This window comes from Pseudophryne corroboree, chromosome 2 (genome assembly GCF_028390025.1).
Source record: "Pseudophryne corroboree isolate aPseCor3 chromosome 2, aPseCor3.hap2, whole genome shotgun sequence".
In the NCBI taxonomy this organism is placed as follows: Eukaryota; Metazoa; Chordata; class Amphibia; order Anura; family Myobatrachidae; genus Pseudophryne; species Pseudophryne corroboree.
The window spans coordinates 387,550,998-387,564,023 of record NC_086445.1 but is presented as its reverse complement, the minus strand read 5'-3'; the positions used below and the strand labels follow the sequence as shown (position 1 = coordinate 387,564,023).

At 44.1% G+C, this 13,026-nt stretch overlaps 1 protein-coding gene across 10 annotated transcripts in view; it reads right to left on the bottom strand.

Annotated features, from left to right (window-relative positions):
• The window catches only part of HERC2 (HECT and RLD domain containing E3 ubiquitin protein ligase 2), a 618,496-nt gene that overhangs the window by 142,373 nt on the left and 463,097 nt on the right, over nucleotides 1-13,026 (bottom strand). For all 10 annotated transcript variants that reach the window (XM_063953293.1, XM_063953292.1, XM_063953291.1 and 7 more), the window contains 12 exons: nucleotides 12,704-12,843; nucleotides 12,400-12,590; nucleotides 11,659-11,764; nucleotides 11,487-11,578; nucleotides 11,211-11,386; nucleotides 10,716-10,827; nucleotides 9,697-9,778; nucleotides 9,237-9,380; nucleotides 9,009-9,099; nucleotides 8,654-8,831; nucleotides 7,316-7,397; nucleotides 6,911-7,082 (listed from right to left, as the gene is read on the bottom strand). In XM_063953293.1, the coding sequence (XP_063809363.1) occupies nucleotides 6,911-7,082; nucleotides 7,316-7,397; nucleotides 8,654-8,831; nucleotides 9,009-9,099; nucleotides 9,237-9,380; nucleotides 9,697-9,778; nucleotides 10,716-10,827; nucleotides 11,211-11,386; nucleotides 11,487-11,578; nucleotides 11,659-11,764; nucleotides 12,400-12,590; nucleotides 12,704-12,843 (1,566 nt within the window). The remainder of the gene's footprint in view (nucleotides 1-6,910; nucleotides 7,083-7,315; nucleotides 7,398-8,653; nucleotides 8,832-9,008; nucleotides 9,100-9,236; nucleotides 9,381-9,696; nucleotides 9,779-10,715; nucleotides 10,828-11,210; nucleotides 11,387-11,486; nucleotides 11,579-11,658; nucleotides 11,765-12,399; nucleotides 12,591-12,703; nucleotides 12,844-13,026) is intronic.

Here is a 13,026-nt window from a genome sequence, read left to right as displayed (position 1 = left end):
TCAGAACCCAGTCTAGAATGGATTCCAGTACCCACCACGAGATGAACTTGCAAACCTCCAGTGTGAGAATCATAGTCTGGGGTTTTAGCCGACTGGGGTCTCCAGTCCACCGGTGCAGGATAAGGTGTTGTAAAAGCATAGAGTGGAACGGAGCGTATTCCACCATATCGAAGGTGGATCCCATTCAGCCCAGGACCTGCATTGTAGAACGAATGGACACCCTGACTGTGGAGCAGCTAGTGTAGTTGCAGGTGCAATGTCGCAATCTTGTCCTGTTGAAGGAAGATTCTTTTTAATTGAGAATCTAACAGGGCTCTAAGATGTAGCATCCTCTGAGAAGGGATTAGAGAGGACTTCCTCCAGTTGATTACCCAGCTGTGGCTTTGTAGGAAGGCTACGACAATCTGAAACTGTTGGCTGATGATTTCTGGAAAGTGAGCCAGAATAAGCAAGAGTATCCGGATTCCCTGACGACGTTACTGAGCTGCCATGATCACCATGAGTTTGGTAAATACCTGCGGGGTTATATACAGACCAAAGGGTAGAGCTTTAAGCTGAAAATGTTGCTGCATGACAGCAAACCGGAGGTACTACTTATGAGAGGGCACTATAGGTACATGTAGGTAGGCGTCCTGTATATCCAGGGAGACCATATAGTCCCCTGGTTGCATAGCCAGTACTATGGACCGTAGGGTTTCCATAGGAAACCTGGGTACTTTCAGATATTTGTTCAACCTCTTGAGATTGAGGTTGCGGTCCTTGGGAGGGCTTGTGATAAAGTACTGTTGGGAAGGGAGTCTCAAAAAAAGAAAGGGAATAACCATGAGAGGCCACTTCCAGCACCCAGGCATCTGTTGTGATCAGACGCCAAAAGTGTGCAAACTGAAGAAGTCAGCCTCCCATCCTGGGATCTCCCAGGAGGAGGCCTGACCCGAGAGACTTAGGGTTTATCCGCGGGTTTGACGGCCGGACGTCTGGCAGCCCAGACCTGCTTGGTTTTGGAAGCCTTTGAAGAGTGCCTAGGGAAGGCTTGACCTCTGGCCTTAACCTGGGGGGCGAAAGGATCGAAAGGAAGAGGTCCAAAGTTTTGTAGAGAAGGTAGAGGATTGGCAAGCTGTTTTGGAGGCTGCCAAGTTAGTGACTATCTTGTCCAATTTAGGACGAAACAGAAACTCTCCAGTACAGGGGAGTTCTTCCAGGGCCGCCTTAGAGTCTGTGTCAGCCTTCCATGAGCGAAGGCAGACAATACTGTACGCTACCAAAGAGGTAGCAGAGGCTTTAGAGGATAGGAGTGCCATTTCCAGAGCAGATTCCACAATGTAAAATGCTGAATCTCTGATATTAGCAAGAAATGACAACTGTTCCCAGGTATCAGCTGAGGAAAAACGGTTTTACACGGCGTCCACCCAGCTTTTAATGGCCTTAACCACCCATACCGTCGAGAAGTAGCTCCTGTAAAAGAATACAGCGATTTGAGACACACATCCAGCTGTCTATACAGAATATCCTTTATGGGAGATACTGTAGGGACAGGTAAAGTTGAGCTTTTTACAAACGTGTCGCATGGGAATCTACTGTACTATCGAGGGGGGGGGGGGGGGGGGGGGGGGGGGAGTTGCCTGAACTCACTTCTTATCCCTTCCAGAATTCTGGGAAGTAGTGAAAGTGGAGGAAACCGATATACCGACTGGTAAATCCACGGCATCATCAGTGCGTTCACTGCTGCCGCCTGAGGGTCCCTCGGTCTGGAACAATAAAGAGGAGGCGTCTTGAGGTGAGAGGCTAAAGACCTACCTGTGGACAACCCCACAAAACTATTGTGGAGACCCCACTCTCCCGGGTGCAGGCCGTGCCGGCTCGCTTCCCAGTTGTCCACACTCAGAATGAATATGGCCTATATCACCCCGCATTCCTTTCCGCCCTGAGGATTGTAGTGGAAACCTCTCTCATGGCTGCTCTGCCCTTTGTTCCTCCTTGTCAGATTATATATGTTACGACCACAGCATTATCCGACTGAAACTGTATGACCATCCGGAGTAGATGGGAGGCTTTGAGTAGAGCATTATAGATCCCTCTGAAATTTAGGATATCTATTAGAAGGACAGCTTCCTGGCCTGATCACCTTCCCTGAAAATGAGCCCTTTGGACTACTGCTCCCCAATCTCTGAGACTTGCGTCTGTTGTCCTGAACTGTGAAGTTACAAGCTTCTATCAGGTGGGAGGCCTGCAACCACCACAGGAGGGAAATCCTTGTATGCGGTAAGAGGCGCATGATCTGGTGCATCTATACATGTGAACCTGACCATTTGATTAGAAGATCCAGCTGGAAAGTCCACGCATGGAATCATCCATACTTAATTACCTCGTAGGAGGTTACCATCTTTTGCAGTAGGCATATGCAAAGATGTACCAAGATCTGGTATGGATTCCGTACTGAGCAAACCCACGTCTGAATTGTCTTTATCTTGTCCAGAGGCAGGAATACTTTCTGAGCAACCTCATCTAGTCCAGAAACTGAAGCCAATGCGTAGGCTATAGGTGAGATTTCTGTAGATAGAGAATCCACCCGTGATATCATGAGGCTGATGCTGTTCATCAGCTTTTCTCTGGACACTGCTGTCATCAACAGATCGGCAAGGTATGGGACAAAGTTCAGTCCCCTTAAACGGAGTAGAAATATCCTTACTGCCATGAACCATGAGAAAACCCTCGGTGTCGTGGAGAGACCAAAAGGCCATGCCCGAAATGGTTAGTGCCTGTCTTGCAGTGCAAAACAAAGCTAAGTTTGATGACGTGGCCATATTGGAACATGGAGGTAAACAGCCTTGATATCCAGTGATACTAGGTAGTCCCCCTTTTCTAGACTTGAGAACACTGCTCTCAGATTCCAGCTTGACTATTTGAAAACGGTCAGATCTGGGTTTTGCAATATGAGATTCAAAGTTGGTCTTAACGAACCATCCAGTTTGGGTACCAACGCACCAGTTCAAGCAGTACCCCCTGTTCCTTAGATGAGGTGGATGCAGTGTCGTTAACATGAACACTCACTAGTATCTCTGGGAAACCAGATCTTTAACCCAAGGATCCAGGCAGGAGCTTCTCCAACTATGGCTGAAATAATTTAGACTGCTCCTACCCAGAGAACCCTCAGGAGCGGAGGGCCACCGTATTTCTGAAGTCTTTGTGGAAACAGAACTGGTGCTCTGTTCCTGTGATCCTGTGTATCAGGAATGCGTGCTTCACCTCTAGTGCCTCTTGCTGCGAATGAGGCCCCACTAGCGCTGCCCTTAATCATGCAACCCGAAGGACTGCAGTGATGGCAAGCACTACTGGCGGGCTTAGCCGCGGACGGTAGGGACTTGGCCTTACCGGCAGTGATCCGTGAGATCCACTTATCTAATTCGCCCTCGAATACGATCTCACCTGAGAAAGGTAATCCTTCCACTCCTATCCTGGACTCAGCGTCCACAATCTGCTGACATAACCATAAGCTCTGCGTGCAGAGACAGCCGTAGTAGTAGCTCGGGCATATATAATGACAATTTTCTTAATTGCCCCACATAGGAAGTTAGCCAACTCTTGTATACACTGCACAAGTATCACAATGTCAACTGGTGATGTTTCCTCGTTAAAACCCTGCTAAAAGTTACCTGCCCATGTACAAATGGCCTGTATAATCCAGCAGCCTACAGGGAAGGGTTTCTGAACCGCCCCTGTGGCTATGTAAAGATACATCAAGGTATTTTCTATGTTGTGGTTAGCAGGCTCCCATAGAGAGATAACTCCTTAAACAGGTAGTACTGTGTTCTTGGACAGTATTGACACCAATATATCTACTGTAGGGGAATTTCCAAGACCTTTTTATCCACTGTAGTGAAGGGTAGGTCTGAAAAGATCATTTAAACTCCTTAATGGAGATCTCCTGTAGAGAATTATCTGGAATATTTAACACATCCCTTAAATCAGAAATAATTGACTCAACCCCCCAAGGTAGACTACTGTCCACTACTTTTAAAGTAGTACAAATTTCTCCCCCCTTCAGTCTCTGGAATCTTCTCATCAGATATTTAGAGGACGACAGAGGATAATGGTGGTCATTCCGAGTTGTTCGCTCGTTATTTTTTTCTCGCAACGGAGCGATTAGTCGCTAATGCGCATGCGCAATGTCCGCAGTGCGACTGCGCCAAGTAAATTTGCTATGCAGTTAGGTATTTTACTCACGGCATTACAAGGTTTTTTCTTCGTTCTGGTGATGGTAATGTGCTTGACAGGAAGTGGGTGTTTCTGGGCGGAAACGGTCCGTTTTATGGGAGTGTGTGAAAAAACGCTACCGTTTCTGGGAAAAACGCGGGAGTGGCCGGAGAAACGGAGGAGTGTCTGGGCGAACACTGGGTGTGTTTGTGACGTCAAACCAGGAACGACAAGCACTGAACTGATCGCACTGGAAGAGTAAGTCTCGAGCTACTCAGAAACTGCACAGAGAAGTCTTTTCGCAATATTACGAATCTTTCGTTTGCAATTTTGATAAGCTAAGATTCACTCCCAGTAGGCGGCGGCTTAGCGTGTGCAATGCTGCTAAAAGCAGCTTGCGAGCGAACAACTCGGAATGAGGACCAATGTGCGTCTCTGCATGTTAGATTAGGAGGGTGAGACGCCTGTCTGTACACTGTCTTTATACATTAGACCAGCAACAAACTGCCTAAGCTCCTATATAGGAGCAGCAAGGAAGGATACATGTCATACATTATAATATTCAAGGACAGCAGGTACACTGTGTTTTGAGTCCACCCCCCCACCCTCCACTGCTGCCTTGGTAGTCAGCAATGTTTCAAATAGAAGGTAGGGGATGGTAACCAACAGTGAGTCTACACACACCCACAGGGGATAAACAAGTCTGAGCCAGTTTAATACATCCATCCAACATGGATTATATAGAGAGCAGCCAAGCTGTTCTTCTAAATCACCCCTGAAGCCTCATTGTTCTGTGAAGGTTGGCTACTTTGTTCACATATGAGAGATTCTGCAGGGGAAGGTGAACCTGATGTGACAGACATTACACACAGCCTTTTTCACCATGCTGACAGGGACACTATAACACCTACATACACATACAGACACAGGTACAAGCAAGCCTGCCCAGCCTAGCATACCCTCCAACATTAAACACTCGAAAACCAGTACAAATTAAGAAAAGGGGCATGGCCACAGGCTAAAAGAGTTGTGGCCACGCCCCCTTTCCTATACTTCCTATGGAGATTTAGTGAGCAAAAAATCGGTACAAACCATAAAAAAAACGTCACTGTACCGCCCAAAAAGGTACAGTTGGAGGGTATGGCCTAGTATGTGTCGAGAAGACCCAGAGAGGAGGGACCAGCACACCAGCCTGAACAAACTCGGTAAGACTGTTGGGCTATCATAAGTGTCTGATATTGTGTCAGGAGCCAGTTTAAGGGTCCTACAGTGAGCTCTCCCCCTTACAACTCCCTTTTATCGAGTTTTAGGTTGCTGGAGTATCCCTGGAGGAGCTGGCAATCTTGCTGCAGTGCTGAGAATGCAGAGAATGGCGCCATGAAGCCTCTGGTCCCACTCTGAGATAGTTCCGCCGCCCCCTACAATGGCGCCGGAGCCAACATGATTTTTATACTGGAAAAGTCTCCTGATGTGTGCAAAATGAGGCACCAACACCTATTTTCACAACCGCTGGCCAGTCTACGTGGGAAGGGGGGGGGGGGGGGGCTTTGGGATCACCCCGAGGGGAGTACGTATGCACTCCCCACGATCGCACCGCACATAAAACAGTCATTACTCACCACTCTGCTGACCTTTAGGCTCTGTACTAGGGGTGTGCACGCAAGAGTGCAATGCCTGCGGTACACTGACCCTCAGGACCGTTGTCCTGTCAGCGGGAGCTGACTCAATATGCCCTGATGGTCTAGTGCAGTACTGATGCCCTGGCCCGGGTACACGTCAGCGCCTCTAGTCCGTCTCACGGGACCGGAGGTATGGACTGCCAGCGCACAGGTCCCATAAGCGGGAACCCGTCTTACCAGCTCAAGTGTCCAGCTGAAGTTCTGGGTCGTCCCGGTGCCCCTGCTAGTGAGGGCATCCGTGGCCCGCCAAAAGCACCTCACCAGTGGGGGGTGTTGGAGCAGCAGTGATGGCGTCCAAAGTACTGCCAAGCGCTGCCTGCTCTAAAAAGTATATTGCTGTACTAAAAATAATTAAGTTAAAGCTTGGGCTTTAGCAGCCCCACTGTTCTTCAAGGTGCAGATCCTGCTGGCACCAAACAAAAACTGAAGAGCATGAGCTGAGGGTGGGGCATCAGGCAGAAGCACCAGTGCGTCTTGGGAGCCAGAAAAGTCTGGTCTCCACCATCATACCCCCAAGGTTTCCCTGTGGGACCTACGGACCCTGAAGAATATATCTATATATATCTATATATATATATATATATATATATCTATATATATATATATATATATATATATATATATATATATATATATATCTATATCTATATATACACACACACGTCTATATCTATCTTGGAATATATGAAAATGCTACAAAAACCCCTTAAAAATTGGATTTTCAGGGTCTTTACTGCATTTTAGACTTTAGTACACTGCTGATCAGTCCGCACAGTAGGACCCCCCACCCAGTAGCTGCAGACATTAGCATTGGGTACTGAGCAAATGTACAAATGCGCCCACAACCCCCCGAATGGCGTATTGAGGCTAGATGTATGAGGATGCATTTGTATTTAGGCTTAGTGACTTTAGACAGAAGAAATTCTCCTATGCCCATATATCATGCATTCTAGAAATAGAAACTTAATGTCACAGATTATGCTCCATTATATACACATGCACGTGGAGGAAAAATTCACAGAGCAATAAATTCTCATTACCATGTCCAGACAACGCCAGACTTTGTTAGTGCCAGTGAAAACTGAGCACCACATTCAATCTGACACACTGCTTGTCCATTCAGTCTCTCTATGTTCTGGGGAACATTGCAGCCCTCACTTCCACCACGGCCTAATTTTCCAAAATCACCATCACCCCAGGAGAATACAAGGCCTGGAAACAAACAGATATTATGAAATCATAGCTAAAGGGGAAACGGCTTTACTGAATAAATATATAAAAGCAATAATCTGTCAAGCGGATATCAAAGTAATTGATTGCTGAAAGAAGGCTTCTTACTAGTTACACAAATCCGTGCTACAAAACCTAAGAACTAATGAAATTGATTAAACATATTGGAACTCTTTTCTTGCAAGGGAACTCTGAATTCTTAAACATGAATGTACCTTCATCTGTAAGTGCCAGTGTCTGTGCATCTCTGCTTCCACATGCAACCTGTATGACTCTATGGCCCAAGAGGACTTTCACCTGAAACAGCAAGCAGCAGTTAATTAGCCACATTTTTTGAGATGAAGAGGGAGACACAGAGTTGGGGAGAGGAAAGAGACAGAGACTGGGTAACTGTCCAGATAAAAGGAAACCGAGGGTGCTGGAAGAAATAGCTATCGAGGAGGAAAAGAGCTATGATGGGGGTGGGGGGGTGGGAGGGGGGAGAAAGCACTAAGCGGGGGGAGAGCTAGGGGCAAGAGCTAGGGGCAGGAGGGAGCTAGTTGGGGAAGGAAAGAGCTGGGAGGGGGGTGAATGGGGTGAAAACAAAAAGGATGAACTTGTCCTTAAAACTTACTTATTGAACTTAAAGGCGACTTTAAAAAAAAGTGATTTAATGTTTTTTTTACAACATATTCTTTAGTCTATTCATTAATAATTGTGGGCTCTATATAATATGACAAAAGATGATGTCAACAAACCCAGCTTTGTACAAGACTAGCAAATTATTTTCTAGAGCTGCTGTTCAACACCAGGTAACTGCAGTTATTTTTGAAAGATCAAGAGAGTCTCTCATTACAGAGACTAATAAAGCTTCTAATGGCTCCCAAAGGGACGTCTTTTCTGCTTTTTCATGACTGTCTATGGTCTTGAACATCGAGGCAATGAAATCTGCACAGTTCCAATAAAGGGTGTTCCAGGCACCCTCCTGTAATGGAATGGTAATCTGAGAAGGCATTGAGACATGCAAGTATGTATTCCTAACGTCCATAGTTACCATCAATTAATTTCATTCAATATTCAAATGATATATCAAGCCCAATCTCCTTTCTAAAGTGATCCCCGTTATTGAGCATAACACGCCCATAGTAATCAGGTTTAGCTGTGTAAAGGGTTGGGCGCCCTCCCTACCCCAGGGGTTAGTACATTAGTACAAGGGGAAATTCAGTGTTCCTTGACGCTGCTGGTAGGAAGAAATGAAACCTTCAACCACGCTACAAAACCGAACTGTATATGAGGGTTTTTTGCAATGTTTTCCTGCTTCCATACTTGATATAAATGGCCATATGAGAAAGCTTTTCTCAGAGGTTTTACTTGAAACCTGCTTCCGGATTAGTGTCTGTCAGTAGTTCCCAGCTACTAGGCTATAAGCCAAACCTTTCCATGTGCCAATAATGTTGCAAAATTGATAGTAACATGCATCAGTACAAGCAAATTGCTATGATTTGTGCCCTGACTTTGTTCAGAGTCAACCACCTTCACTAATGAGCGATTCTATAAACAAGTCAAAGTCTTACCATTTTAGGTTTCAGCTGTGTTGTATTGTCACCATGCCCCAATCTGCCATATTCTCCCAGCCCCCACGTGTACAGCTCACCGCTAGATGTAATAGCAGCACTATGAGAACTGCCACAGGCAATGTCTCGAATACGCTTGCTTTTCAGAGCTTCTACGAGACGTGGTTTGTCACAGTTCCTAAATGAAAGCAATAGTTTGTGTAAACTGGCATTATATTGTAGCATGTAGTTCCAACAAATGAAGAAACAAAATGTGAAAATTATTTTATTCTCATTTTTGATGTTCACAGATCCTATGAGGATTACAGGTAGTTCAACAATTTCTATATTTAATAAAAATTATGAATATGCTCACATTCTGCTGAAATGACCAAGCTTGCCATCATCTCCTTCTCCCCAGGAGAAAATTTTGCCATCTACAGTCAGAGCCATTGCATGTCTTCCACCTAAAAACATATTCCTAATCAATTACAAAACCTACTGCACGGCAAAAGAAAGTCAAACTGTAGGAATCATGATGTTCACATTTCTGTTCAATAATGTAGATTTGAATAAACTTTTATCAAGCCAAGTTTCTGTGTACCTGAATGTACAGCAACTTTCTTCACGACATAGTTACTGAGAGCTGTCATTTGTCGGGGAATAGGCACTGTGCCACTGGATATACCTAACCCCAATCTTCCATTGGTAGCCTCCCCACATGCATACACTTTACCCTCAGCAGTCACTGTAAAAGGGAACAGAACGACAAAGTAAACAAAAGTAACACGGTTAAACTTCAGAGTGTAACCTGGCATAAAAAGGTGGAACCCTGCAAAGTGACACTGATATTGTATGTGTAACACAAATATTTTCTACGCGATGTGCAACCCCAGTTAAGAACAGAATGGTGGCCAGGAACAACTGGATTCTGACCCTGTGAGATGTTAACGCAGAGGCAACAAAAAAAGCAAAACACAAAACAAAACACAGTAACATCATTAATCATAAATAAAAATCGGTCTGGTCATGAAGGGATCAGAATAATAAAATAACTTGTGTACCTGCAAAGAGACTTTTGGAACCACCAGCAACCTGTACAACATTTAGAGCCGACAGTGTCTCAGAAAACGATGGAACTTTGATCTGCAGGGTAAAAACAATCAATTATTTTACAAGGATAAGCCTGGTGTCCATGTCACTAAACTGATCATTTATTATTAACATTTATATAGAGCACACACGCATTACAAAGCTCTTTACAAAGAATATCGTACGTGGACTAAATAACTAGGCATAAAAGTCATCAGAAGCCAATTTACCTACCGATATGTTTTTGGAGTGTAAAAAAGAAGACAGATAAAAAGTCTTATTTACAATAAAACGGCAGTAGGCTCTGTGAACAGTTTAAAGAAAAAAGTCTCTCCAGCTCTACAGGTTTTCTAGAGAAGCATTTTAGTAGGAGTTACATGGATCACAACTTGAAAGCACATATCCCCTTGACACCAGAATCACAAATAAGACTCTGCATAACAGAGGAATGGTTTATATCCATGGTACTTGTGGCCATACTATCGTACTCATCCTTACAAAGGGAGATAATCTCACAATGGAGGATGCTGATTAAAACTCTTGCATCAAGAAACAAACCCTTCTAGTCGCGCCTCGCGTAAGTGTGTCTTTGTGATTCCCCCCACCCCACCCCCAAGCAGACTATGACGATTACAATGATGGTGGCATGCTTATATTCTGTGTGCGACTGCAACTGCATATGAAAAGTTATGTTATAGTCATTTCTATATATAACAAGGCAAATAAAACATTTTTGACAAACAAATTCAGACGTAAGCAGAATTGCAAGGGAGCTGCTGGCTCACTCACGCCAGGCATCTCATGGTGCATACCGTATTGAGGCTGGATGTAGGACGACACATCTGTACAGTAGAAGTTTATTGGCAGCAGATAAGCTCAAAACAAAACTGTCATACAAGACACTGGCACAAAATTACACTTATGCAGACAAAAACAAGAATTAAATAGAATCTGGTTTGTGGCAAGTAAGGAATGCTCAAGAAAACTTTACCTTAGAACCTTTTAATCCTCCCAACTGATCCTTATCATTCAGACCCCACACAAAAACCTTGGTTCGGATTGTTGCTGCAGACTCAGAAGCCGCAGCCTTCTTTCTAACAAAACTGAAAACAACAGTGTTACTGCATGAAAAAAAAAAATCTCTCTCAATATCAATCACACAGTATGGGCGGGATGTAATGCCGCCCGAGTTTGGTGGCTGTGCGGGATGCTGGTGAACTCGGATGTTTTTTAAAAAGGTATTAACTTACAAGGCAAAACCATGCCTTGGAAGTGATTGCCCTTTCAATAAAAAGTCTGACTTCCGTTGGCATGAACTCAGGCGGCATTACATCTGGCCCCGTGACTTTGATACACAATAAATAAATCAGAACTAGATGATATGATCAAGTAAAAATAAAACCACCCTACATTATTTTCAGGCAACAGTTTCCATTTGAAAGACCCAAATTCTTTGTCAATTTAGCTTTACAATTGCCACGCTCACCTGCCGGTGCTGGTTTTATCATCATCATCTTCCTCATTGTCAGATGCAAGAAATGGGACAGTGGCCAGATCTTCATCCTCTGCCCGGATCTGCCCAATAATGCTCAGCTCATGGATTTTACAATCAATACCAGAGCTCCGACACTGCTTTATTGCAATCTCAATATATCTGTGATACTTCACAAAATACAGAGGTAGACACATTACAGTTCAACGTCAGAGAATGAAACCATACTGTACATAAAGAAGAAAAAAAGGCTATTCCAATTGCACCTACCTCTGTACAGTCACTAAGAAGCAACACACTCATGTCAGTAGGATTTATGTTGATTGTTTTGAGCTCTATTAGATTATTGAGGGAATTGCCGCCTAAAAATAGATACATGTTTGTTACAAAATGTAAGGAATACACAAAGTAACAAATTAGTAACAATTAGGATTGCTCATACCTGATACAACAACTAGAGAGGGCATGTAACTGCTGTCTGCTGGGTCCACAATCATCATCAGTCTATGCACCAGTACCTCTGGAAACATATCCAGCCTGATCCAATGCTAGGGGGGAGGGGTACAAAGTTTTACAAAAGCTATACTTGCTGAGATTTATAGTTCCATATCATCACTCATTCACGGAAAACACAAATCCTTACAGTAATGGCAAAACAAAAATGCACATAAAGCACGTCCGTTAAAAATAACTGACTTTATAAATGCTGATCTTATGTAAAACCCTGTGTCTGCCACGCCCTGAGCCGAAGAGGCAGGGCACCAGAAAGTTCAGGATGTTGAGGGAAGGGGGGGGGGGGGGGGGGGGGAGGGTTGCTTTACTACTGGGCACTGATGGCGGCACACACAGATCCCTGTGCTTTCTACAAACCATCACTCGCGCACCCCTAGTTAGGGCCCTGGTAAGCACATTTACAATACAACAGAGCGTTGTGTGAAGAATCATAATCATGTTTGTACTACTAAATGCAGTTTTCGCTCGTTTTGCTTGGTTATACTGCAGGTAAGTTTCTAACTGCTCTCAGCAGACAATTCTCAACCCATTACCAAGTCTATAAACTTAAAAAGATCCACCGTGTTTAAATAGATAGGAGGCAATAGGAGATAATGCATGAAGATTTTTAGAATAATTTTCTCTTCAGAGGAGTAAGGTCTCCTGAGTTTGAATAACAAGCTTAATTTACCTTTCCTTGCGATCCAGAAGACTGCCAACATTGATCACTACCATCAATAAGTCGTGATGCTTGATTTGAAGAAGATGAAACATTCAAATTTTTCACAATCCTGGACCAATCATCTATCAACATGCCCCTCTGACCACTATGCCGCCGCTTTAGCTGCTTGCCGGAGCGCCCGCAGAACACTGGAGATTGACCTGTTTTACCAAAATATATTTAAAAAAAAACAAAAAAACACACAATAAGGCTCACAACATTTACACATCAGTTCATCATTATTTCTTCAAAAAAGATGCTGCTAATGATCTACCTGGCTCATTTATTCTGCCAAAAGTATGCCTTGTATTATGTTTTCGGTTCTTGAAGCAGGCTTCACAGAAATCAAAGTCATCACAATCGCGACATTTAAATCGTGATCCATGAATAGGAAACATCTGACAGCCATCACAACTGTAGACGAAAAAAAATATTTAGAACTTTAAACCTTTACCTAGTAAGTCCGTATGAAACACAACTGAACAACCCTAACTGGTTCCAGAACCATCATGCAAGTACAGATATGTCCTCATACATCTTTGGTGCAGTCACACGAAACAGACCCTCTTGGCATGCCTGGTCGTGTGAGAAACTTCT